General features: G+C 51.2%; 3 protein-coding genes across 4 annotated transcripts in view; 2 read left to right on the top strand and 1 right to left on the bottom strand.

The window, feature by feature from the left end:
• Fads2 (fatty acid desaturase 2) overlaps positions 1-1560 on the top strand; it is a 40674-nt gene extending 39114 nt beyond the window's left edge. For both annotated transcript variants that reach the window (XM_038330482.1, XM_038330491.1), the window contains exon 12: positions 7-1560. In XM_038330482.1, coding sequence (XP_038186410.1) covers positions 7-58 — 52 coding nt within the window. In that variant the 3' untranslated portion in view covers positions 59-1560. The remainder of the gene's footprint in view (positions 1-6) is intronic.
• Positions 1561-7181: 5621 nt separating this feature from the next.
• On the bottom strand, positions 7182-23346 carry Fads3 (fatty acid desaturase 3). Its single transcript, XM_038337414.1, has 12 exons — positions 22950-23346; positions 13215-13325; positions 12514-12711; positions 11391-11492; positions 11145-11267; positions 10831-10891; positions 10402-10478; positions 9838-9935; positions 9351-9447; positions 9127-9206; positions 8843-8968; positions 7182-7488 (listed from the first exon to the last, which is right to left on the bottom strand). Exons 1-12 carry the CDS (start codon positions 23172-23174, stop codon positions 7437-7439), a joined length of 1350 nt encoding a protein of 449 aa, XP_038193342.1. The 5' UTR covers positions 23175-23346; the 3' UTR covers positions 7182-7436.
• Positions 23347-25951: 2605 nt separating this feature from the next.
• On the top strand, positions 25952-27340 carry LOC119800133 (PRELI domain-containing protein 1, mitochondrial-like). The gene is given in 2 exon segments (XM_038310208.1): positions 25952-26700; positions 26703-27340. Coding segments are annotated over 2 exon segments (684 nt in total). The 5' UTR covers positions 25952-26639; the 3' UTR covers positions 27326-27340.
• The last annotated feature ends 214 nt before the right edge of the window (positions 27341-27554 follow it).

Raw genomic sequence — 27554 nt, 5'->3', positions numbered from 1 at the left:
TTACAGGTCCCTGAAGAAGTCTGGGGATCTGTGGCTGGATGCCTACCTCCATAAATGAAGCTGCAGTCCTCAGGGCACCCTTTGGAGAGGGGCACAGTTGGAGTGACGGCCAGAGGGAGGGGAGGGCTTTTGTTCTGAAGGGTTCTCATGAGACTAAAGTGTCCACTGGCTCACGTTCCCCATACTTGGTCTTGCATCCTTTCTTGTTCTTCTCCCCACCCCCCCATCCTATCCTCATGGGGTTCCCCCTTTGTTAGTCCTAGCCCTGTGCCCTCTGCCTCTGCCTCCCAGGCTCTTCTCCCAAAGAGCGGGAGAGAGTGGCTGAAGCTAGCGGTTGCATCTCTGCCTCTAACTTCTGCACCTAAAAAATCCCTGGTATAAGACTCTGCTCTTGCAGCCTAACCGTCAGACATTAATCCTCACTCCCTTGTCCCCACAGACCCGCTCTGTGGAGCAGGGTCCAGGACTTGACTCAATACTCCCTGCCAGCCTATGGTCTCGTTGTTTGGGTGAAGACATAATTTGTGTTCTGGGTGTCCTTCCCTCGGCTGGGATTGGTACATAAGGGCCTCCCTCTGGCTGCCCAGGGCCAGCTTAGACTTTGAGGCCCAAGGAAAAGTTCTCCCACGCCCACCATCACAGCTCCAGGCCCTGGGGTTGTGTAGGTTCTAGTTCACCATCTACCCAACTCCAGAGACCAAAGGGACTGTCCCTTGTATGGGCTCAGCAGAGGTGGTGGCCAGGCGGAAGGAGGGGACTGGCCAGCCTGGAGCCTGACCTATCTCCCACTCCGACCAGATGCTTCTTAATTCAAAGCCCCAAGACCCCAGGGTGGGGGCCAGTCCCTAGAGACTAGAGAATGTGGACCTTGCAGGAGAGCCCTTGAGCTGCTCTCCCCAGGACAGGGTGACCAGCACGGCCAGCATGGCCAGCACTTGACCGCTCACAGCTTCTTTCCTATTTTTACAATCTTGTTTGTTTGTTTTAGATGTTGTTGTGGTAACATTTCCTACAGAATGCGTTTTGATAGGAGGGCAAGAGAGAGCTGGGCTTGAGGGTAATCTAGATGCCCCTTGCCAGGCTCCCCCAAGGCCCTTTGGGTAGAGCTAGGCTTCGCCATCAAGGCCATACTGTAAGCTGTGGCTTGAGGCTGCTGCTGTCAGGTTAGGAGGAACAGGGTGGGGTGGCGTCTCTCAGGAGGGCCATTGGGAATACCCAGCGAGGATCATGCAAGAGGGTAGAGGGAAGGGGGAGGTCAGGAAGGCTGAGGGCATGAGGGACATGTGAGGGCAGGTGGGAGGGGGGATGTCTGCTGGCTGTATCAGGAAGGGACCCATGCTGTGTCATCCTGAGATCTAACTGGACTAACCAATATTTAAATTGGAAAGAGAGGCTAAGCCTACAACAGGGGAAGTCCTCCAGGACCCCCAGTCAAGAGAGACCAACTGCTTGTTGCTCCACAGAGAGAGGCAGAGAACCTGTAAGGAGCTGATCATAATTTGTATCACATTGTTTCCCCTCCTCTACTTTTCTTGGGAAATAAAAAAAAATGTAATTTTATTCTCACTTGCCTGTAGCTGAGTAAGAACAATGGATGGCTAATGCTCTTGTATGCTAATGTCACGGGTATGCATGGGTATGGTAATGCATGGATGTGTGTATGGAAGGGAGGCACTTGCCCCACAGGAGAAAGGCCTAACTGTTAAGGCGAGTAGCAAACAGAACCCTGATCCTCTCCAGGAGAGGCAGTGAAGGTTCTGGAAACAGAGGTGTCTATTTTGTGTTGCTGTGCCCACGTGGAGGCTTGGTGAGTCTATAGCCTGGGGAAGGCCTATAGCATCCCAGCCCTGGTTACTGTTCACACACAGGGGACTCTGGTCTTAGGTCTGTCTGATCCAACCTGGGAAGCCACAATAATCTACACCAGAGGTACTTGCCCAGTTCACCCTGTGATTGGACCCATGCTGCTGCTCTCTGAGCACCCATCTCTGACAGGCTCAGCGGGCCATTTCACTCCAGATGTGTCAGGGAAGAGCAAGACATCAGGCACATGGCGGCCAGCACTCCAGAGGTTCTTTGCTGCCCTTGTAGCTGCTCCCAGAAAGGCCAGGGAGAGCTCCAGCAGAGATCGCATCCCCATGGATGACCAGGACCTAGCCAGAGAGGGACAGGGATGGATAGTAGACACTGTGTGGGAATGGTTCCCAGTGACTACACTGAGGCTGGATGGAACAGGGCTGGGGTGGTAGACATTGTCACTGATCCACTGAGTCGCCCTGGATGAGTCCTCTGCCACCTCACCTCCAGGACCTTTGGTGCCACAGTTTCCACGCTGAAGAAAAGAGAGGCTTTGGGTAGAATGGCTCCAAGGCTGCTGATTTCTATCTGACTGCACAAGCCCTGGCCTCACCTGAGTGGTAAGTCTACTGGAGACGTTGGAGGTGGCAGACTCTGGTGAACATATCCTCGCTACTCACCTATGCCTTTCTTCCACTTGCTGCTTGGGGGAGCCCTGCCTGCTGGTGTAGGCGTTCCTTCTGTTTGTGTGTTGTTTTCATTGGTTAATGAATAAAGAAACTGCCTTGGCCTAGTTGATAGGGCAGAACTTAGGTAGGCAGAGAAGACAGAACTGAATGCCTGGATGAAGAAAGGCAGTCCGAGAAGCCATGGATCCTCTGCCTGAGATGGACGCTGGTTAGAATCTCCGGTAAGCCACTGCCGAGTGGCGACACACAGATTAATGGAGATGGGTTAAACTAATGTGTAAGAGTTAGCCAAAAAGAAGTTAGAGCTAATAGCCAAGCAGTGTTTTAATTAATACAGTTTCTGTGTGGTTATTTCAGGTATAAGCTAGCCGGATGGCCGGGACAAACAAGTGGGCCCCTCACCTTTGCATCAGCCTGCCAACTGTGAATCCAGGGTCTATGGCATCTGACACCCAGCGATCTGGGGTGCAGGAGGGTGACTGAAGAGAACACTGCAGGGCTGGGTGGTCTTGGCTGTGAAGATACCAGGGAAATCTAGGCCCCCATCTTGAGCTTGTGTCTCCTCTGTGGTAACTACCTTACCTTACACACACTCCTACCTCTCGCCTTGTCCTTGAGCACTACCTAAGGTCCAGAGCTGAGGATGGCTGTACCTGTTCCTCTCTTGTTACAGTGCTTGGCTGAGACTCTTGACCAGTATCCCCCAATTTGTGGGTTTCTGTCCCCTACTAAAGTTATGACCCTAATATTCAAAGCCTGGAGTTATCAAACCCTAACACTTCCCAGGCCAAGGGCTAAGACCAGAGTGGGGAAGCTGCTCAGCCTGAGTCAGCACAGCAACAACAGATGACTCAGAGCATACGTGAAGAATTCGTGCTTCTACCCCAGTTAGCAAGGCTATTTCTTTCCCTTTCCTCTACTATGCCAAATGTTATACTGTACAGGAGACCCCACGGGTAGAGGCAGACAGTGGGGTGATTAGTACGGGTGGAGGAGATGATAAGGATTAGGGTGCTACTGAAAACAGTCCCTACCAGCTTTGAGGTAGAATGAGCATGCGCCAGGCACCAGACCCCAGAGGTGGGACTGTTGGAGCAGCCTGGATATCTGTGCATGCACATCTGTGTGTTTAGCTGGAGGCCCAGAGGTGATCAGCAGCTTGACTAGTTCCTCATACATCCATCTGAACACGTGGGAGCCTTTAGGGCCACCGGGGGTGGTGGGGGGAGGGAGACCCTTAGCAAGAAGGTTTGGAGCAAAGGTTGCAGCCACTTGGACTAGCCTGAGCTACCATGCTGTGAGCCCACTGAGGCTCAGCTGGCTTTGCTGTGCTGACTTGGGAAGGCCTGTGGTGAGGATAGCTGTTGCGAGATGGACCAGACAGCAGTGGGTCCCCACAGATCACCTGATGACCTAGGAATGGACTGGAGGAAACTTCTGTACATTTCTGGACACCAGTGTTCTATTGATTGATAGGATTTTACACTTCTAGCCAGACTGGCTTCGCGATAAATGGAACACATTGTGTTTCAAGACCAGGACATCACAGTCTTGGCCCTACTGCCTTCTGCTGTTACTGATGCTTTTCTTTGGATTTTGAAGGCATTTGGGTCTTCAAACCATTTGCTTCAAGAGTTAATGAAGAGAACCAGTAACAGGAAGCAGGGCTTGGAAAGTGTTGAGGTCTTTAAGGACACAGTCTGTTTGCACAGTCCTTTCTCAAGGCCTTTATCTCCCCACTGCCAGCCACACCCACAAAGGCAGTGGCTGGTTCCTGTGAGCTGGTGGGAGACTTAGCTGTCGGTGGACTGAAGGAATAAGCCCTGGCTTCCCCCAGGAAACTTTATTTCTTGACCCAGGCCTGCTGTATAGACAATAAAAAAGGGGTAAAGTGGGGTCTTTCAAAGGTGCCACCAAGGCCTTTTCCTGTCCCATTGATAAGTATTGTCTATGATCTCTGCATCTTTGCTCTGAGAAGCATACAGGCAGGGAAATGGGACTCAGGTGAGTGGAGGTGACCCACTGCCAAGAGCTAACATAGATGACAGAGAGGAAGAAGGGACAGTAATCGGCTCCAGGAAGAGACCTAAAGGCAGGGAGGGGTCTCCACGAGGTATTAGATAACTCTGGATTTGGAGGGAGAGCGCAATCCCCTGAGCCACCACTAGGGGCAGCATGAAACATGGTCCACACTGCAGTTGTGTGGATACCCCTGGGTGGTGCTGCAGGCTCAGTAATGATTCCTCTAAACAGGACGTGTCTCTAAGCAATGTCAGAGATACCAATATAACGCTGACCGTTTGCCAGTGTGGAGACAAAATGCTGCCAGACAGTATGCGGAGGGAGAGCCCTTCTGAGACCTCCCTGAATTGGTCACACCTATGTGGTACTAAGGATTTAGACAGAGAGGAGACTTCTTGAAGTGGGAACAGTCAATATAGAAAGACGGTGCTTTTGAGGCAGGAAGTAGTTTCTTTCTAGTGTTAGGGCTTGAATTCAGGGCATACACATGCTGGACTAACAATCTTCCCACTGAGTTACATCCCCAGACCCTAAAATATTATTATCATCTTGAGACAGGATTTTATTAAGTTGCCTTGGCTGTGTTTGAACTTGTGATCCCCCTGTCTCAGCCTAAGTAGCTTCAGGTATGGGCACAGGGTTTAGAAGTGCCTCTCACAGGATAGTACCTGAGGAGAAAAATGAAGTCTAGAGAAAACAAGGGTGTCTCGGGGCACCAAGTAGTTAGCCCAGGGGCATGGGATCATGTGCATAAGGTTTAGAAATAACACTTCTGAGCCCAGCCTTTTGCTAAGAGCCTTCCTGGGACATCATTTTTCTTTCTCACCACTTTGGAAGTGATACTTTAGCTTTGAGAGCTTGATTCCTTCCCTGAGATCAAGCAGCCTTAAGTCCTCACACATGCATGACTTAGCCCTCACCTAATTCCAAAGAAAGGGAGGTAGAAGCTAAATGGAGTAGATCAAGGTGGGTACCCAGCAGATGGTGGTGCTACCAACCTCTGCTTCCCTAGCCTTCTCCAGGAGGTTCCTGCTGGCACTTCCCTGGGCAATGAGGTCATAGGGAGCTTTCTGTTGCTTACTGCAGGCCTGGAAGGGAATGTAAATGGAGGAAGACCCATCACATGCTCTCCTGGTCCAGGGTGAGAGAAGGACATTACACCTCCAGTGTCTCTGTCATCCTCTCTGGCCAGGCTCTGGGGACCCACCAGTCACTGACAGTGAGCTGAGCTGGGCAGGGAAGGAACTCCATGGGTTAAGAGGACATCCCCGGGTTAGAGGAAGAGGCCAGGAAACCAGCCTCACGGTCTCTGTGAACATTCAAATGTCTTTGGGTCTTGAAACATTCACGTTCCATGAGGCAGTGGTGTGGGAGAATGGTCTGTAGTCTGTCAATTATATTTTAAATAAATGTTGATTGGCCAGTAGCCGGGCAGGAAGTATAGGTGGGCCAATGAGAACAGAATTCTGGGAAGGAAGAAGCCCATTCCTCTGCCGTCCTATCCCAGCCACAGAAGCAGCAAGATGTGATTGCCTCGCTGAATAAGGTACTGAGCCATGTGACTAACATATAATAGAATAATGGGCTAATATAAGTTATAAGAGTTAATAAGGAGCCTGAGCTGATGGCCAATCAGTTTATAACTAAAGTAGACCTCTGTGTGGTTTCTCTGGGACATAATGATTGCGGGAACTGGACGCGACAAAAAACCTCAGACAACAGGGCAGGACCAGAGAACTGTGTGAGCAGAACTACACCATTTGTATCCTTCCCTCTCAAAGACAGCGGTCCGGAGCAATGGAAGTGCTGGACAAGAGTGGTGTGGGGCGTCCCCCCCAAACTGGTGAGGCGGCCTCTGCTCCTTCAGGAGACCCTAGCTCGGTATTTCTGCTGGGTTAGCTACTGCCTAAAACTGCTGAAACTTCTTTAAAGATCTGCAGCCCAGCTTGGAGTCATGGAGTGTCTGTGCTGGGGGTGAAAGGGTCCACTGGGCCTTCTCTTTTCTTCTCACCAAGCTTGGGTTTAGGTTAGTGGTGGAGAACTTTGCCTCGTATGGCTAAAGCACTGAGTGTGTATGTCCTCCCAAACTGGGGTGCTTAGTATAAACAGAAGGAAACATTCTTAGTACTTTGGGAGTGGAGAAGCAAGATTTAAGCAAAATCTCCCTGTAGAGATGTCCAAAAGTTGATAGATATGGTCAGCTTATCCAGATGGACAGCTGGAGGCCAAGTGGGAGGCTAGCCCCTGCTCAAGAAACGGTCCTCATATTCCAAGGACTTAGTGACAGAATGGCCACCCGAGTCCCTGCCCACTCAGCACTGTAACTGTTGTGCCAAGTCTGGCAGAACTCCCCACTACTGGACCCTCCTGTGTGGAAGACTGTAGGAGGCCAGTACCAACACATGGGCTTTCCATCCTGCAACTCAGAGGCTTCTGCAGATGTGACCCTCAACCCCAGGTCCTTCAGATATAACTCATCCCAGGGTGCTGCTGACTGTAGGAACAGAAAGGGGCCAAGCCCTGAGGTGGAGCTGAGCTGGAAGCAGCTGTTGCCGCCATGACCCAGAGTCCCCAGCATGGAAGGAAACTCCTTACATCCCGCCCCGTCTCGACACACTGATACCCCCTCCAGGAAATCTGAAGCAGAAAATCCATGAAAATTCAACACTTGGCTCCATGTGTCTGAGTTGCTTTTTATATAAAAATAACAAGTTTTCCTCCCATTCTTGCTCTAGGAAAACATGCTATGTTCTACCCCTGGTCCTGCTGAACAAGTGCCACAGCCATAGGGCTCTTGAACAGAAGATGTCGAGGACCAGGCAGGCTGCCCCAGCAGGGGGTGAAGAGGGCTGTCCATCTTGCCCAGTGACTTAGTGATTGCTGGAGTCTGTATACTTTCCTGCTTTGCCACCCAAGAGGGCGCTGTCTTTATTGATGGAGATATGCCTCCAGCCAGATGTCGCCAGACTTCTTCAAGGATCTGAGAGTTGGGAATGGGAGTCAGGGACTCAACTGGAAGGTATTAGCATCCCCGTGTCCCATAAGGAATGTTGAGTAAAGACATCCCTGTGGGTTCCCATCCCCCGCCCTCCCCAAGACAGGCAGCTGTGTGGGGCCAGGTACTCATTAACCAGAGTGGAATCTGGACTGCAACAGGGAGGTGAGTGGCAGGTGGCCAAGTCCAGTTGTGAGCCTCAGTGGGTCTGGCCATCATTCATCTGGTTCTCCCTGTTGCCTCTCCCTTTTGGGCTCTGCAACCCAAGACATGGGGCACAGAACCTGCCCCCATCATAATCCCAAAGACAAGAACAGGAAAAGAACAATGTACAGATGTCACAGGTCTGGAATCCAACCTCTGTTTTCTTACCTCCAAGGCTGTTCCTGGAGACTGAGCCCTCCCCTAAGCCCTGCCTCCCTACAAGCAGCTTGGCCTTCCCCTTTCCGCTTCTATTCTTGCTCAGAGTACATGCGCACTTTAGAGCATCTTTGTAATATTTAAAAGTGAGGTGGTCTCCCTCCTCTCCTCCCACAAACCAGCACATTCCTGCCTGAGGACCTCCGCAGGGCCTCTGTTTTCAGCCAGGTGCCCTTTCCCCAGTTACCAGCTGTCTCCCAGCTTCTTGCTTCTGCTCACATGGCAGATTCTCCACACTCTGCACCTGCTATGCCACAAGCAATATTACACCCTCCGCCTGACCCTCCACATCCCCTTTCCTGCCTCCACCCTAGGTTTCATTCTCGTTACATGTTATTTAAAATGGTTCTCAAATTTTATCATGCACTCATTGTTTGACCACGCACCTGCGTGTGTTTGTGGTGTGAATGCATGTTACATGTGTGAGGTTGATGTCCAGCATCTTCTTATTTCTTTTCCATCTTATTTTCTGAGACAAGGTCTCTCACTGAACCTGGAGCTCACTGGCCAATAAACCCTAGAGGGATCCCCTGTTTCTGCCTCCCCAGTGCTGGGATTACAGGCACATGCCATCATTCCTGGCTTTTCACATGGGTGCCAGGGGTCTGACCTCAAGTCTTCATCCTTACACAGAAAGCACTTTACCTACTGAGACAACTCCCCAGCCCTACAAATGCTTGCTTTGTTTCCCCAGCTAGAACACTGGTTTCAGTTCCCAAGAGGCAGAAACCTCTAAGCCTGTCTGACTCACTGCCATATTTCTAGGGCTCCATGAGATCTCTACGCTGGGGAACAAGTTGATCAGGAAAGGTCTAGAAAGCCAGTAGTGAGGGAGGGCTCCTCTCTGACTGGGTCAAGAGTGAGCATGGACTGGGAAGAGACTAGTCTATGCAACCTTAGGAGCTCAGCGCAGCCTTACCTGATGATGTCCACTATGGCAGTGAAGAAGGGTTTCACCTCGTACTGCAGGCCATGCTTGCTGCAGAACGCCTTGACCAGGGGGGCCACCTTGGGGTAACTGTGCCTTGGCATCGTGGGAAAGAGGCTGGGAGGGAAGGCAAGATCTGAGTGGGGAGCTGCCAGAGGCAGCCCACCTACTCCTCACCCTCTAGGCCATATCTTCCAGGGATCACAGAGAAGTGAGTCCTGGACCCTGGTTTTGGCCTCACCCTGTACCCAGAAAGCCCTACAGGCCACACTTACTGGTGCTCAATCTGGTAACAGAGGTGCCCAGTGAACCAGCTAACCAAGGACGAAGGTTTCACATTGCGGGTGGTTATCAGCTGCCAGGGGCAGGAGGGGTACAAGTGAGGGAAGCTGGCTCAGAACCTTGACCCCACCATCTGGCAGCTTCAGCAGGGCCCGATCCCTCCCAGAGCATGACTCCCCAGCTGGCATGTCCTCCAACTAGGCTCCCCAGGGCCTACCTGAGAGCTGACCCAGTCCCGGTGCTTTTCGTAACCAATCTCCTTAGGGATGTGGTTCATCTGCGTGATCCACACAAACCAGTTGCTCTCCAGGACCCTGTGAGGGAGGCTTTGGTACTGCCCTAAATCCAGCTCAGAGTGGAGGCTGGCATACATACAGCTGAACCCAGACCTGGGCCCCAACTTCTCCATCTGTACAATAGAGTTATCTAGTTGCTTCTGCATTGACATTTAAAGAAACTTCATAGAGCATAGAGGCTGAGAGCCACCCACAGACCCATGACCAAGTCAAGCTGCTTTCCTCAGACTCACCAGCCCCAGGGTCTGGCCACCCTGCTAAAATTTGATTATCGTAACAGCCACCTGAAGAGGTGGTACTGGCACCCATCCTACATTGGGACAACAGGCTAAGCAGGGAGGGCTGTGGTCAGGGTCCCCCGCCTGCGTGAAACCTCCCCACTCCCTGCCACCCTGAATCTGCCCATACCTGACGGCAACAAAGAAAAACAGTGTCCCAGTTGCACCATAGAAGGGAGCATAGGACAAGAAGAAGCGGCAGTAGAAACTAGCAGCCCACAGCAAGTCCTACAAGGAAGACAGAGACAGTGCTGAGTAGCCTCCACGGATGGGGGGAACTGGGAGACAGGAGGAAGGGCTGGGGTCATTCAACTCTCTTTTGCATTTGCTTCAGGGTTCCAGATAGGCCACTGCCCCTCATCAGGCTTCTGCTTTCATGACTAAGTAAAAGGATGAGGTCCCTGCCATGTCACCAGTTAGAGCTGACCATGGTGGTGACCTTGAGGGTGCAGTAGGGCAGCCCATGCCTGGGACACAGGTGCCTGGCAGTCAGTCCAGTGACTCTCCCCATGAGGGGAGCTCATTCACAGAAGAGATCCACCGCATACCCCAAAGTGCATACTCTCTCCTTGCACACCCACACCCCCACCCACCCACCCACACACACCCATTCACACTCGGGGATGGAAAGGACTGTCCCCTGAAGCCCTCTCCCAGAAAGTTGGATACTTGTGGTCCCGAGCAGTACACTCACCATCCACTGCATGTACCACAGCATGTGCCACACATTTTCAAGTTCGAAGTTCACCAAGGTGAGCAATGGTGGGCCAACTGCAAGAAGGGAGCATGGGGTATGCAGTAATAGGGATGGGGTACCCGGGTGAGGTGGGTGGAGGAGAGAATATAAATGCGGACCTATCCACTGAGATGACCTCACAGTTCCCACAGGGCCTGACTCATACTTGGTCTCTTGGTGGCTGGCTCTTGTCCCTGTCTCCCACCTCCCTTGTCCCTTGTATAGGTCAGGAGCCAGCCTTACACATTTCTGTCCTTGAGTCTACCCTGTCCCTGTTTGCAGAAGCAGTTACAGAACACTCTAAGACTCCAGGTAGAGGGACTCTGGGGAGGGTGGGTAGCATAGGCTGAGGGCCTGCCCCACCCCAGAGGGCTGGCAGGTACTCACTCAGGAAGAAGTACAGATGCTGAACGTGGTAAGGTAGGTATCTGATTTTCTTCTTGCCATACTGTGGAGACAGGTGTCAGCTGGGGAGAGCAGCTCTCCAGGCCAAAGTCAGGGGGCTGGCTGAGGCTAAGGTCAACGGCAACTCTAGATTCTAGCCACTGGGCCACTCATCCCCAGGTGGCTAGGAGATGGGAGAAGGACCGAACCTAGAGCTGGAATAAGGCTAAGCTAGGGGACAAGCATGGGGTTTCAGTCCCTGCTAAGGCCCCTTAGCTGCAGGCCTGTCCTGAGTGTCCATGATCCCTGCCACCTACCTCCACAGATGACTCTCCCAGGACGAAGACAGGTGCCAGACCCACATCTGGATCCTTGTTGAAGATGTTGGGTTTGGCATGGTGCTGGAAGTGGCGGGAATTCCACCAATGGGGAGAGAAGCCCTGTGTGGAGAAGGGATCTCAGGGGTGGAGTCGGGCTGTGCCCCTACTTGGTACCCACACATTTGAGCAGACCCAGAAGAGCCCCGATTCCATGCCTGGACGCTCCCCCAGATTCACACTCACTTTCAAATGCCCCATCACGAACTGGTGGGCCACATAGTTCCACCTGGACTTCGTGAAGATGAAGGTATGGCCTATATCATGTTGCAGACACCAGCTCTGGGCCTGGGGGGAGGAAGAGGTCAAGGGTGGAGGACGCTACCTAGGCCCCTTTTGGTACTAGGGGTCCACCCGCTGCTTATGCTTCACCTACTATGGATGTTCTGCTGGAACCAGCTGCCTCTTTTACTGGACCAATGCACCTGAGTCTGATGGTATGCGTGTATGCAAAGGTTGAGATTCAGAAAGACTGTTCCTCTGAATACAGGCTGCAGAAGCCAACTTTCTGTTCTTCTCATAGATTCCTATCTCCTGCTTCCCTGCATCCCCCAAGGCAAATGAAAGAACCTAGAATTCTTTCCCCTACCTGAGGCAGGCCATAGACACAGGGCTGCTCTTCCCCCAAAGCCTGAAATCACTACTCTTAATTTCCCTTTTGCCTTGGTCCTGACCTTACAGAGGGCCACCTCATCTGAGATGAGTGCGTAAGACCTGTTTGGAAAAGCATTCCATCCCATACCTGGGAGGGAAGAATGCCTCAGAAAGAGGCCAAGAAAAGTCTGAGCAGCCAGGCCTTGCCAGGTTTCTGAGCCAGTCTGTTTCCACTGGCTCAGACCCTCTCATTCTCTTTCCATCAGACTTCTCATGTCTGAGGCCATTCCTACAGGCTATTCATGCTTCATACATCAGCTCACCCCTGGTCTTTTGCTCTTTAATCTGAAGGCTCTTTGGCCATATAAGACTATGATCAGATAAATTTTCTAGGCTTTTCTCTTGCTAATCTGTTTTTTGTTGCTGGAGTTTTTGCCATGACCTTCATGTTAGGCCTTTTCTTCACCTACGCAAGTCCTATCACACACAGGGCTGTGACATTCTGGACCTGGCACATCTTAAAGGCCTCTAACATTTCACTTACTCACTTACTTACCCACCCATCCATCATCCTCCATCCGTCCGTCCATCCATCATCCTCCATCCATCCGTCCATCCATCCATCCATCCTTTCTTTCATTCATTAAAAAAAAAAACTGTCCTGAGTTTTCCACATGTGCTGGACCCCATATCTGCTGCATAGTCTTGGAATTACCTGAGATAAGGACAGGATGATGGCAGCAAGGATGCTGGACACCCAGCCGGTGCCCGAGAGGTAAATGATAAGCCAGGCCAGCAACTCCATAACCAGGATTAAGCTCAGCATGAGTGCAAAGAAACTGTGGTTAACTTCAAACAGCTTCATATCCTCAGCTGCCTGGCGCAAGGCTCGGAAGTCCTCGATCATCTGGGCCTGTGGCAGGAGAGTAGTCCAGAAGATGAGGAAGCACGACCACCAGAGTCCACAGAAACTTCTCATTGCTTCTTAAGCCATCCCATTGCCCATTGCTGGGCCCAGGTATCAGCAAAGGTAATGGATAAAGGAACAAAAACACCAGCCAGGGTGTAAGCTGGGGCACTAGCTAGCAGCTAAGTCTCTCCCTGATCCCAAAGGTGTGGGGTGGGTGAGAAGCAGAGAAAACCATAGCCAATAGAGAGATCCTTTGGGACTCAAAAACATCCTCACTGTAGAACTTGGGGCAGAAAGAGGCCTCACCTGGAGACCCACAGCAAGTACCTAGCTAAGTCAAATCTGGAATCCTTACTTCTACAGGACATCACTATGACTTTCACCTTTTGACTATGGCCCCAAAGGGACTGCAGACCCAGCCCCCATCCTGAGTACCCCAGAAGTAATATAGAACAAGCTGCTACAGGCAACAGGCAAAGCCCCCAAGCCTCCAGCTGTTCCCTCACATTCTGAGCCCCATCCTGGCTGGGCTCCTCTGGGGCTAGCTCTCCAATCAGCAAGGGTTTCAGGAACTTGCGCACATAATGGAGATTCTGGTGGAAGGCGTGGAAGGCATCCTGAAGGAGAACAAACAGTCAAGTGAATAGAAACACAAATCATATAACACCCAGGAAGAATCACAGAAATGGGGTGGAAAGGCGGTTGCACTGCTGTGGAGATGGCATAGTGGTTAAGAGCACTTGTTGCTCTGCAGAAGACCCAGGTTAGATTCCCAGCACACATGTGCGGGCCGACATCCATCCATAACTCCAGTTTCAGAGGATCCAATGTCCTCTTCTTACCTCCATGACACCAAGCATGCATGTGTTACATGTAAATACATGCAGGGTAAACACTCACACATACAAAAATTGAATAAATCTAATTCTTAAAACTAACAGAAAGAAACTGTTGATGGACAGCCAGCCAGATAGAAAGTCGGCTAGACGTTGGGCAGTCAGAAAAAAACCCGGGAGGATCAACCTTACCTATCAGCCCTCCCTAGTCTGCCCCAGGTCCCAGGTATCCTGTTCAACACCCCTCATTTGCCATGCCCCATCTGCTTCATCCAGCACAGGGTTCTCCTCTCAATATGCCTGAAAGAACTGCAGAAAGACTGAGTCCATCCATGAAAAGGTTTAGGCCTTCCAAAAAGCTTTCTGTATGCCACAGTATTTTCTACAGAATATAAGATTTGGATCACAATTGTTAAATGTATCCAATTATCAACACAACAGTGGGTAAAATGTGTGTGGGGAGACTTGTCATTGAAGACCCCTGGGTCACTTGAGGCCAGTCAGTGGTAGGCCATACACATTGAGCTCTTAGATTCATGAGAGGAAGATATTGAGCAGTTAAACTTATTTGGTTATTCTTTTCTTTTTTTGGAGACATAGTTTCATGTAGCCCTGGCTAAATAGTTGCTAAATGACCTAGACTGATACTCTTGCCTCAACCTCCCTAGTGCTGGAACTACAGGCATGCGTCATCATGCCTACCCAGTTCACACAAGTGCTGAGAACTGAAGTCAGAGTCTCCACGCACGACTGGCAAGCGCTCTACCAACTGAGCTGCATTCTCAGTAGATAGTATAATCTTAAGAACAGAAAAGCCTGGCACTCCTGTGTCTTTCTATAATAACTGAGGCAGGGATGAGGAGCCGCTATACAGGAAAAAAACAAAAGAGAGAGATAGGACAGATAAGGACAAAGGTGACTGGGCTCCCTCATCCTTTCTTCCTCAACCTTGCTCTTGCTGTGTGCTTAGACCATTCATTGTTTGCCTATGATATCACATCGCGCCCATTCATTAGCCGCAGGCAGTCACCTGACTTTTACAGTTGCAATTTCAAACGCAGAGAGGGTGACTGGATGCCATTGTCCCCATGGCCCTAGGAAAGGGGACTGAGGGCCCTTCCAAGATGCTGAAAAAAGACACCTTTGCAGAAGTCTGACAAAGAACAGGGTCCTCCTGTTGTCCAAGAGTCTACCAGCTTGTGTAGGTTGAAACAGAAATGACGTTGTTAACTACAGTCACCCCACTGTACCACCAAGCTAATTACCCTGATCATTGTACATTGTATACAGGTGTTGAAATAGCCCACTGGTCACAGGAACAGGGGCTTTATTAAGTGTCTATCAAAATAAAAGGCTGGGAAGTTGGCTCAGTGGGAAGAGCACTTGCTGTAAAAGCATGATGACCTGAGTTCAAATCCCTAGTGCCCACGTAGAAATCATCTGGGCATAGCTATGTGAGTCTGTAACCCCAGCACTGGGTGGGAAGTGGGGGAGGGCAGAGACGGAGGAGCCTGCAGGTTGCCAGTGCATCTCCATTCAGTGAGTCTGTCTAGAGGAATGGAGTAGAGAGTGATCGTGCAGGGCACCCAAGTTCCTCCTCTGGCCTCCACATGCACGTGGGCACTCCTACACACACCCACATGTGTACAGTACACATGCACATGCAGAGAAAATAAGTAATAAAATAATTTTAAAATAAAATGAAGCTTAAAACGACCATAGTCCTTACACTTACTGGCAGGACATTTCTGAAGAGTCCTTGGAGGAAGGAGACTTTATTTAGAGATCATATCTAGGGGGTCACTGACCCAAGACAGCTAGAAACTGGGGAGCTAGGAAGGTGTGGTTTCTGAAATAACCCAGGCTGGATGGGTCCCTGGGCCCCACCCAGCAGAAGAGGTTATAAAAGCATAGCCCTTACTTCCTCTGGAGATGAAGGAGGGGCAAGGACACAGGAGAATGGGGTTCTACAGGAAGTTGCCTGGACCCAGGCTCACTGGGGTTCTCTTGACTCCACTTCCATGTGACTTTGAGCCTGTACATTCTCGGGCAAAGGCCTCTACTTCCTATCTTCAGGACCCTTCTGATATTGGACTGCACAACATAAACTTTACTGTCATCTTTGTTTCTAAGACAGTATCATCATACATAGTCCAGGATGGCCTTGAACTTCATTTGTAGCTGAGGATGACCTTAAGCTTCTGATTCTTCTGACTCCGCCTTTGAGTGATGGGATTACAGGTGCACACCACCACTTCTGGTTTGTGCACTCCCAGGGATTGAACCCAAGGATTCTGTGGGTGCTAGGCAATGTGCTACCCACTGAGCTACATCCCCAGTCTTCTATTATTATATTTATTATTATTAATATCTACAAAATACATCTAAGTTCATCATTCTTAGGTGTAATGTCCATTGGTATCAAGGGCCTTTGTGCTGATGTGTGCCCACCCATGTCTAGAATATCTCCTCTTCCCCAGATGAAAGGCTATACCCATTCAACTCCTTATTCTCCTTCCACAGCCCCAACCCCACCATTGGTTCCTACGGCTCTAGCCTTATTCTAGGAAGCTTACTTTAATGGAGTCAGATAGCATTTGTCCCTCTGTGATTAGCCTATTCCACACAGCTTAATATCCTCAAGTTTCATCTATGTTGTATAAAGCTGATGGTGATTTGAAACCTCTCTACCTGAGCACAGAGCCTGGGGCATGGGAAGACAGACAGACAGACACTCTCTCTCCTCTCTCTGCTGCCCCCTCTCTCACACACACAGCCACCCACTACCGCAACAAGTGAGAGTCAAACTCTTAGAAGTGTGCCCAGGGTCACAGCCGACACGAACACCAGATGGTTCTGTACTGTAGGGAGGCGAGCAGAACCAGGTTCACTCAAGGGTCTTGCAGTCAGCTCAGTCCACAAGTGATAGAGAAGGTGTGAGCCCCCTTGGGGCCAGGTCAGAAACTTCTATGGTGGGTAGGTCAAGGCTCCAGCTGGTGGGAAGGGGACAGGCAAGTGGCCCTAGGCCCTTGGACAGAAGGCTGGGGCCTTGGGAGTGAGTGAGCACCAAGGAGAACACTCACAGGGTGGGTTCCTGGACTCTGAGAACCAGCAGGGACCTTCCCAGGACTCTAGCTTGGGTCATTTGGAGTATTCCTTTGTGGGATCAAGGACCAAGGGCCAGGGAGAAAGGAAGACTCAGAAAGGTTAAGGGATATATGTATCAAACCTTGTGATTTCACACCACATACACACACACACACACACACACACACACACACACACACACAGAGTCAAAAGTAAATGAAACTGGAAATCTTTCATTGAGTCTCAGGGAAGAGTGGGTAAAAACTGCCCGAATCAAAAGGCACACCACGGGGGACCAGAGAGATGGCTCAGTGGTTAGGAACACTGGCTGGTTTTGCAGAGGATTCAGGTTCAGTTTCCAGCGCCTACATGGTGGTCACAAGCATCATAAATACCAGTTCCAGGGAATTTGACACCTTCTGACCTCTGTGAGCACTAGGTACACATGTGATGCACATATGTACATGCAGGCAAAACACTCATGCACATAACTTTTTATTAATCTGAAAAAAATAAAAATAAAAAAGCATAGCAAACTTAAGTTCCCTGTGAGCCCTGTAGGCTCTGTTTACAGATAGACCTGGTTTGGTTTAGGGCAAGTTTCCACATGCAGATGATAAGTAGACAAGAGTCAGCCTTCCTCACCTCCCAGGGTAGGGTTGTGAACTTTTTTCCCTTGAGACACCTGTCCCAGTATAAGAATTTGTAGTGGCAGAGCTGGGATTTGAACTTGAGTCTGTTCTTTATAGTGTCCATACAACCTCAGAATGTGTAAACCTCAGAGTCCAGACAAGCAGAGCCCCTGGTCTGACCCCAGCTCACTACGAGCTCTGCACAGCATCTGACTGGGGATTGGGGTGGGGTACAGTTTGGAGACAGCTGTCCTGCAGATGGAACCTGTGACTCCATGTAGGAGCCCCAGACAGGCTTGCCCCCCTTCCCTCTGCATGTCCTTCTCAGAAAGATGGGAAACACTAACGCAACCTCACAGGCTGCTGGGGGGTAAGGCACTTAGAAGAGGCCTGGGGAATAACAGGAGCCCCTTATCCAGCTTTCTGCTGCACCCCAGGGCTCTGCTGCGCACCTGCTGCTGACAGCCACGGCTGCACGTTTGAGTAGAGGAGTAAAAATGTGTTGTGTTGGGTCAAGACCTAGTTGAGTCTCCGCCTAAGGGACAGGAAGGCTGGGGGATGGGGGAGACAACCTCCTTCTACCCCGGGCATGAAAGGGAGGGAAGAAGTTCTGGTCTCCAGCCAAAGAAAGGAGAATGTTCCACAAAGGTGGGGAGGTGGGGAAGCAGGGAGAGCTGCTGCAGCTCTGGTGATCTGGGTCCGCACTTGCTGCCTATTTCCACCTTTGCTAGAGGGGGGCCTGGGGTCTCCACGGACACCCCCGCCGCTCTTGCCATCCAAATGGAAAACAGACAAGAGGGACTAAGGCTCTGCACTAAACTGTTCCTGTCACCCTCTCCCCGACGCGTGAGAAAACATTATTAGTAACCCTCCCCAACAGATGGAGAAACTGAGGCAAGGACAAGGAAGCAAGGACACATAGCTCCGTATCAGTATGTGTGTGCGGCTCTAGCCTGTGCAGCAAAGCCCAGCTCAAGGGAAGCTGCCCCAGGCTCCTCAGCATCCCTGGGGTCCTGGTGAAGGGTGGGAACACACGTTTGATTCTCTACTAGCCAGGACCCTTGGCCTCAGAGATGTTGCTTTCTCAGCAAATACCTGAAAATGACCCAGTCTTCTGGCACGTGATCCTCTTTACGAATGAACTCTGGCTTTACCACTGGAGCTTGACCTTTTTTTTTTTTTTTTGACAGGGTTTCCCTGTGTAGCTTTGGAGCCTATCCGGAAACTCGCTCTGTAGACTAGGCTGGCCTCAAACCTGTCTCTGCCACCACCGCCCTTTAAACCTGACTCTTTTATCAGAAACTCCAAGACAGCCAAGGGAAGCCTCCCCTTTCAGGAAGAAAGGGGGGAAGGCTGCCTGACACTCTGAGGTCACCATTATTCCCACTCTGCACACTGCATTCCTGCCAGTCTCCCTCCTCACAGGGAGGGGTGGGCACTTCAGCCCACAGGAAAAGACACCTGTCAAGCCTACCAGAGTCAGGTATAGTAGCTTGTACCTATAATCTCAGTACTCGGGAGGGAAATGACGATTGATCTCTGTGGGCTTGAGGCCAGCTTCATGTATATAATGAGTTCTAGGCCAGCCAGGAAAATACATAATGAGAGCCTGACTCAAACAAAACAAACCAGTGCCCACTCAGGCCCCACAGAATGACGACTCGCTGAAGTAGGACTTTCAAGTAGCTGGTGTGGTTGGTGGGAACAGGGTGTGGGCATTGGTTCTGGGTGGTTGAGGCCATCCTGCCCTCTCTAGACCTCAGAGCTTCCTGGTCATCATCCTGTTCCCTCTCAGCTCCCATTCAGACACGGACAGGGATGAAGGTTTTGTCATTTTAAGGTACCATGCCATTGCTCATCTTCTGCCCCAGTCTCTTTATCTACACAACAGATAGGACCCAACCTCAGAAGGCTGTTAGAAATAAGTCAATGATCACATCCAAAGTTCTCAGAATGAGCCTAGTCAATAACTGTTGGCGGAAAGTTCTATGACACAGCCTCTGACAGTGGCATCAGCCAGTCCTACTTTTAGCTCATCATTCCCAAGGGGTCACAAGGAGATGGATGCCAGGTCTGCTGGACTTTGAATTTTTCTCAAGCTGACAGTGCTTCAGCTTAATGGGCACCAGGGACTGCTGGGAAACTCTCACCTTCCCCATAACTACACCAGTTGAGTGCTAACCAGTCACCCAGGTGCCCAGCACCGTCCCCACAGTCAAACCAAAATGAAAGCCATCTTATCCCTGCCACAATGAATGGGAAATAGAGTCACAGTGTGCAGACAGGTCAGCTCCTTCTCTAAAGATAACACAGAGATAACTCGAGTATATTTCTTTTTGGTTCTGTTTTGCTATCAGATCTAATGTTGTCCAGGATGGCTTCAAACTCAACGTGTAACTGAGGAGGATACTCAACTCCTCATGGTCTCGCCTCCACCTCCCAGGTGCTGGGATTAAATGCCTGCACCACAATGCTGGACTCTATTTGTATCCACATTCACTCTTTGGAGCCCAATTACACGATCACTTGTTCTGAATTCCCTCCCCAAAGAGAGGGCAGGTCCCCATCTTGCTTACCTTGATATCTTAAAGCCTTTGCCCTTCTAGAAGATGATTCTATTTTGTTCTATTGTTAATTATGTGTGTGTGTGTGTGTGTGTTTGTAGGATAATATGTAAACATGGGTGCACACAAAGGCCAGAGATGTTGGCTCTCCTGCAGCTGGAGTTACCAGTGGTTGTGAGTCACCCAATGTGGGTGCTGGGAACAGAACGCAGGTCCTCTGAAAGAGTGGCATGCACCGTTCACCACTCGGCATTTCTCTAACCCCAAGGGTCCTTTGACTTGGAGACAAGGTCTCATGAATCCAAGATTGGGCTCAAACTTGCCTCATACCCGAGAGAGACCTTAAACTCCAAGTTCTCTGTCTCTGCCTCGTGATGGGGTTACAGGTGGATGCCACCACAAGCAAGTTTATGCGGCGCTAAGGATGGAACCTAAGGCATCCCAAATACTAGGCAAGTAGTCTGCCAACTAAGCTTCGTCCCAACCTTTCAGGATCCTTTTAAAGATAAAGAAGACCCCTTTGGTTTCCATTCTCTCCCCTCCCTGGATCTTCTCCCTCTTTAGAATAAACCAAAGTCCTTCTAAGGACAAAAGCATCTAGTGAGTCTGGCACGTCTACCTTTTGATTCCCCCTCCCCGTGACTGTTCTCTATTTCAGCCATGCTGCATTCCTCGGGTATAAATGATGTGGTCTGTGTCTTTGCTTTAGCTGATCCATTTGCTGGACACTCCGTCCCTGCAAATGTTTTATTCACAGCTGCAGCTGCAGAGATGGGGGTGCATAGGAGATACTCATGGACAGAGTTAGGGGACCCCATCACGGAGAAACCAAGATGAGGAACAGCATGGCTGTGCATTCAAATCCCACACCTGCCACTGTTTCGAGTCACTTTGTTTCTCTGCATATGTCTTCTCATCTGTAAAGTGGAATAACAGCAGCTATACTTGCCTTAGGATTAAGAAACAGTACCAATAACAAACATTGAATTTAGAGTCTAGAACAAAGTAGGTGCTTGGCGTGTGATCCTCACATATTTATGAACAGCAGGGGCTGTACTCTCTGACTGGCTCTTCTTGTCTCAGGGTGACCATGACTTCTTAGGCAAACCTGGCCCAGGGCCCAGAGTGCTCTCCCCAGGGCACCAGACTCTGTATCCCAGGATGGTCACAAGCTGACTTCATGGCATAAGAACTCTGGGAATTTCCTGGCAGGAAGGCTTCTGCTGCCTGGACATGAGAACAGCTGATGGGCGGCTGGGCTGATGTAAGTGGACAGCAGCCTCCCACCCCCAACCTGAGCTGCAGGGTCTGGGATGGGACAACTGACATCTAGACTTGATCGCACAGGGCACTGGACCAGTCCAATCCATGGTTTTCCCTGTGGGTCCATCACAGACAAAGACTGGGGTCTGCTGAACCCAGGTTCCTCCCAACCCTTTGATTTAAGCATACCAGGACGTTTTAGCAAGTCCACCCCAATGTCTGGGGACTATAGCAATCTCTTCTTGCTACAGACAGGGCTAGAGGTTACCTAGCAAAGGCTTGGGAATGCTGTGATGGTCCCACTTCACTCTCCAGCTCGCACACATATATTAAAGAGCAGTTACCAAACACACAGCTGCGACATAGCAGCATGGTTGAGAAGGGATGGTCTTGCCCTTAACTGGCTTGCCATAGGGTCCAGCTCTCCCCACTTGATCAATAAGGAAACTGAGGTTCAGAGGAATTACCTCTCATAGCCTTCAATGGCAAAGCCAGAACCCTGCTACAAGATGCAGAGAGATGTTTTCCTAACAGATCTTACTGGCTATGAATCAAAATGGTGGCTATTGCAAAACCATTAGATGGAGGTCTCAGGGCATAAAGTTAGGAATCCCATGTAGGAGGGCCCCTGTCCAGGCCTGGCCCTGAGCAGGAAAAAACCTATCAGTCTGTGCTCTCTACTGTCCTTCTCCTCTCCTACCCAGCATCCTATCCGATGTTATAACACAATCCTCACAGGGTTGCCAGGGCTCTGTGGGAGAGGCTGTGGCACCTCGTGCTCACCATGCCCTGGTAGAAAGACAGGAACACACGCATGTGCACACATGCACACACGCACACATATGTACACCCACACACACAGGCACACACAGATACACACATGCACACACAGACACATGCATGCACATACATGCTATGGTCCAAGGTCGATGATTTTCAAGAACCTTCTCACTCTTATGCCTCTCAGTTGCTTGGAATAAATGGGGGGTGGAGAGGGACAGTGACAGTCCTGGGACAGGGCAAAATCTCCTCTGCTGCCACCAAGTTCTTCCATTAGGAATTCATTCTCTCCAGTCTTGAAGATCTTCCTGGTACCCATTGTGAATAACCCACAGTTCTGGACAATTGAGGGCAGAGCATCATGGCCTCAAACCTTTGTCCACATAGGGTGGCTGAGGGAGGAAGGGTCTAGGAAACTGCTTTACCGTTGGGCTCCAGCCAGATAGTCCTTCTGGCCAGCCACATCCCTCCTTGTCTAGCCGTGGACTGAGAATGGGAAGCCAGCGTCCCCAGGGGCCAGTTTGTGCCTGGGGTGACTGTGCTTCCCGTGGAGGCCCACCCAGCCTGGCAAAGTCTTCCCACGTGCAGCTGCCAGCCCAGCAGAGGTGAGTCACTGGCCCTCAGAACAGTCTACACCCTGCCCAAGCTCTGCTGCCCAGCCCCTAGTCTCTGAAGGCAAATCCCTGTCGGTAGGGACCCAGCCCTGCCCCTCTCACTTGGAAGCACCAGATACTAGTCTGAGAGACTCACAGCAGAGATGAGACCTTCAGTACGACAGTGAGGGTCCTTACCTAGGGTGGTGGGATCTACCTCTCACGGCACACCCACCCTATGGGCCCATTCCTCCCCGAGAGACCTATTGCACAGACTGACCCAACCGCGGGTCCTCCATGCAAGAAAGGGACCTCCTTAGCCCTGGTTCCATCTCAACTCTGGAGCCAGGCTGTGGGAGTCAAAGGTCAGAAAGAGCAGAAAGGATGCTAAGGTCCGCAGGTGGAATGAGACTAGGAACCTATGACCCACGTCTCTCACCCATCATTAGCGCCAGGCTCCACCCCGCTGGCTGTGGGCTAGCTTACCGTGGCGTCCTCCGCGCTGTGGTTGCTGATGAGGTGGCTGCCCCCTGGGTGCCGCTGTGCCCAGCGGCTGATATCGTAGACACGGCGCTCGATGACCAACCACTTGTCGTTTGGTAGGTCGTGCTGACGGATCTGTTCCCAGCGGAAGATGGGCAGGGGCGCCCCCAGCGGTGTGGGCCCCTCCCGCGGCTTCTGTCTCCTGCCGAGCTTTTCGACGCCACCCATGGCCGCTGTGCACAAGTCCTCCGGACTCCGGAACGTTGCCGAGGTCTGAGAGACACCGTGGAAGGCGAGGTCGCGATCGAGGGTCTTCCTCTGTAGCCCGCCTTGCCGGCTCCGCCCTGCCGCTGCGGCCGCCGTACGAGCGTGCGCCTGCCCGGCTCTCCACGCAGGGAACTTTTCCCTCCCTTATATCCGCGCTGACAGCACTCGCCTCGCCCGCCCCTCGTCCCGGCCCCCGCGCTGGCCAGTCCCGCGCCCGCTCCAATCCTGGCGCGGCACCTCCACCTCCATTGGCTATCCGGGGAGGGCGGTGTCGCGAAGGGGCTCACCCCACCCGCGAGGGCCTCGGGGGCCACCACACCCGGCCCAGCCCCCTGTCCCGCCCCCAGTTCCTCGGACTCGCCGAAGCGGGGTGAGGGGAATGGGGACCCGGTACGCATGAGAGTCCTGCAGGCCGCTGCGCCCGGGCACACCCTCAGGGGCCCAAGAGGAACCCGGGTCTGAGCCCCAAGGGGCTGGGAAGTGCAGTTAGATATGTCACGTGGCTTTAGCCACGCATCCCGGTGGCTAGAGGTGAGAACACTACCTCAGGGTGACTGTCAACAACAGCCTTCAAACAACGAACCTCGCCCCCCTACAAACCCTCAACATCCACCCAAGGAGGCCTTCTACAGCCTTCTGCTGGGGCGGATAACCTCTTCTCCCTTTTGGCTGCATACAGGGTTGGGATGCCCAGGATGGTCACTGAGGAGGGGGCAGGCAGCACTGGTGCCTGCATCGCTAGAATGGACTAGTCTGCAATGGGTGGCTTGCTTGTTACTACCTCCCGCTTCCCCGCCCCCACTTCTGTAGCATTTTTGACTTACTGAAATCCTCTTGAGAGTGTAGTTACATTCCCAAATGTACAATTACTTTGATGTCTACACCAAGTCCCTAAAACTTAAGCATTCATGCCAACAGGCGCCACGATTGGCAAACTTGAAGTTCTATCAGAACTTCCCTGAGGGCTAGTTAAAACAGACTCCCTCACTCCACCCTAGCATGACTCAGGACAGAAAGGTGAGGCAGACCTGCGGGTTGGAGAAAATCTTTTCCAGACCTTTAAGTGTATTTCTCCAGTATGCTAACATTTCCTCTTGGCCTGTGTAAGAGTTTGCAGGAGACCTGGCCTGTAAGGCACCTTGTGGACATCAAAATCAACCTGTGCTCCTTGCCTATCTAAGGTAGTATTTGCATGAAACCTTCACACATCCCTACCATGCACTTTAAACCATCTCGGAATTCCTTATAATACCTAATGTGATGGAAATGCTCTATAAATAATTGTTCACTGCATTGTTTAGGGAACAATGACAAGAATAAAAGGCTGAAGGCATTCAGCCCAGCTGCAACCATTCCAAGCCTAAACACACAGGGCAGGAAGAGAGGCAGAGGTGACCAATTCTCTAAAGAATGGTGGGGAGATAGTCAGGACCTGTGACATGAGGAGAGGTGACAGCAGGGCCAGCCTACAGACGCACTGCTTTCTTCGTATGGAGAGTGTGGCACATTCCAGCTTGGCATTTTGGAAATTTCTGGAATTATTTTATGAACATGTCCAATCTACTGCCAATGTGTTTTAGGCTGCAGAACTCACAGAGATGGAAGACCCATGACTTTTGTGCTGCAGGAAACCAGAGCTTGAAGAAAGGGACCTCTTAGTTCTCTGTAGTTCAAGGAACTCTTGATTTGGTTAGCCAGGACAACCAGAGACCCATGATGTTGCCGCAGACAGGAGTTTAATTCCTTTCTACCAGGCTCTTCACAATCCTGGAACCCCATTTCTGCACACCAAGAGAATACAGCAGCCCATGCCAAAGAGGACAGCAGGTACTGCTGCCCTCACATGGTCACACTGAGCACTGGAATGAAGAGAGCCTACTCTTCCCAGGGAATACATATACCTCTTGCATCCAAGCCTGGTGGCCCATTTGAGTATTATAATATGACTGGCTCAAGAGCCATCAAAGGGCTCCTTCCCTGGGGTCCTGGCCTGGACTCAGGTATGGGAGGCAGTTAGGGGTTGGGTAAGTAAAATCCCTGTGTCCTAGCCTTACCAGGACAGTCAGCAAAGGGAAGGCTGGATAGATTGGTTAGATAAACCAAGGACAAGGCCTGAACTACCCTCTCTGGCCACATGGAATCTCTAGGTGATATGGGGCCCTTTTCCCACCTGTATCTAGCTGTGTGTTCCCATAAAGCCTAAACTCTTGAGTGTCCTCTCCCTACCTCCTACACAAACAGCTTCCCACTTTAGTTCTCTGCAGGCCTTGGGGTCACCTCTAGGTCACTCTGTCACTCTGATCTCTGGTGCTGGAGAACTTGCACCTTGCAGGGAGTCAGGGTTTGGGGGAACTTGAGGCTCCATTGTCCCCAAATCCCCAAATCCGGGCAGCTGAGGCCTCTCAGACCACTCAGAAAGGGAGAGGCATCACTCGACATTCCTGAGCTGCCATTGGGTCATTGCCAGGGTATGTGGGTATAGGAGGGGGAGGGAAGCCAACCAACTGGAGTATTTTACTTTTTGAGGGGGGGGGCAAACTTGAGGTTTGAGGAGAGTCCCCTGAATGCCCTGAATGCAGACCCTTGCCTCTGTCCAAGCTGAATCCTTTACTAGTGGGAGCTTCCACTCAGACCTCTTATTGGATGCCTTGAAATTGCCACCCCCTACAGAGCCACTAGCTACTGTCCTGGATCCAAGGGATGTTTGTGCAGTGCCAGGGAGGCTCAGCAAGCTGGACAGGCAAGCAGTGGCTTTAAGAAAAAGCTCCGGAGTCACCGACCCGACAAAGAGCAGTCCCAGAGCTCAGTCAAAAAGGACACAAGTCAGAACTCTAGGGTTTGGCTTGAGTTACAGATCACATCATGAGCTGGGTTAGTAGTTCAGGGTGCAGCTCTTTTGAGAAAGGAGGAGTGGAGACCATGGGCACTGTAGAATTTTGTAAAAGCTGTTTGGAACCATTTAGGCCAGCAACCACAAGCCTATCGGCCACTACGGTGGAACACATCTCCGTAAAACACCCCTTGGTAAGAACAGGAGACACAGACATGTGCAGCGAAGGTGAAAAGACCCCCCCCACACACACACACATTACTACTAGGGGTGCAGATCAAAGCCATCTCACATCTCATACAACGGTTACTACCAAAACCAATAAAATAAATTTGGTCAGGAGGCAGAAAAGTTGGAACCCTGGGGTATTGTTGCTAGAACTTTAAAACGGTGCAGCCACCATGGAAAAGCATGGAGGGCCCTCTAAAAAATAGGACTACCGCTTATAGTCCCTCATGGCGGCCGTAGGGACTTGGGCGCGGCGCGGCGGTGACTGAGCTGCGAGCCTAGTGGGCGTGCGCCGAGCCACGTGCCCCCGACCCCCGGGCTGTTCACCCTGATGCTGCACGGGTGCTGAGCCCGTCCGGGTCGGGACGATGGTGAAGTATTTCCTGGGCCAGAGCGTGCTCCGAAGTTCCTGGGACCAAATGTTCGCTGCCTCTGGCAACGGTACCCGAATCCCTATAGCAAACATGTCTTAACGGAAGACATAGTACACCGGGAGGTGACCCCTGACCAGAAGCTTCTGTCTCGGAGACTCCTGACCAAGACCAACAGGATGCCACATTGGGCAGAGCGACTTTTTCCTGCCAACGTTGCTCACTCGGTGTACATCCTGGAGGACTTGATTGTGGACCCACAGAACCAGACCATGACCACCTACACCTGGAACATCAACCACGCCCAGCTGATGGTGGTGGAGGAACGATGTGTTTACTGTGTGAGCTCTGACAACAGCGGCTGGACCGAAATCCGTCGGGAAGCCTGGGTCTCCTCCAGCTTATTTGGTGTCTCTCGAGCTGTCCAGGAATTTGGCCTTGCCCGGTTCAAAAACAATGTGACCAAGACGATGAAGGGCTTTGAGTACATCTTGGCCAAGTTACAAGGGGAAGCTCCTTCCAGTACACTCGTTGAGACAGCCAAAAAGGCCAAAGAAAAAACAAAGGAGATGGCACTGGCAGCTACAGAGAAGGCCAAGGACCTGGCCAACAAGGCCGCCACCAAGCAGAGCAGCAGCTGGTGTAGCTGCTCCCTTCCTCTCCATTCTCCTCACTGTACTTGATTATTAAAGATGCGCCTCCAGCCCTCAAAAAAAAAAAAAATAGGACTACCATGTGAGCCAACAAGCTTACTTCTCGTTATTTATTCAAAAGGACTATAAAGCAGGGTCTCCAAGAGATATTTGCATACACATCAACAGGTACCAGCAGCCTGTGTCTTCTTCAGTGAATGGACAGGCACAGCAGGGTGTTACACATACTGCAGAACAAGGGAGAGCCTTGTTCAAAAGG

Source organism: Arvicola amphibius, chromosome 1 (genome assembly GCF_903992535.2).
Source record: "Arvicola amphibius chromosome 1, mArvAmp1.2, whole genome shotgun sequence".
Taxonomy (NCBI): domain Eukaryota; kingdom Metazoa; phylum Chordata; class Mammalia; order Rodentia; family Cricetidae; genus Arvicola; species Arvicola amphibius.
This window is presented reverse-complemented; position numbering and strand designations above follow the sequence as displayed.

Bases quoted from the DNA above. Each gene is read 5' to 3' on its own strand.
- Fads3 (XM_038337414.1), bottom strand. From the start codon at position 23,174: ATGGGTGGCGTCGAAAAGCTCGGCAGGAGACAGAAGCCGCGGGAGGGG. The intron at 10,479-10,830 runs GTGAGTACCTGC...CCCTTCTTGCAG, and splicing joins GCATCTGTACTTCTTCCTGA to TTGGCCCACCATTGCTCACC. The intron at 7,489-8,842 runs GTAAGGCTGCGC...CCCAACTCTCAG, and splicing joins GCCATAGTGGACATCATCAG to ATCCTTGAAGAAGTCTGGCG.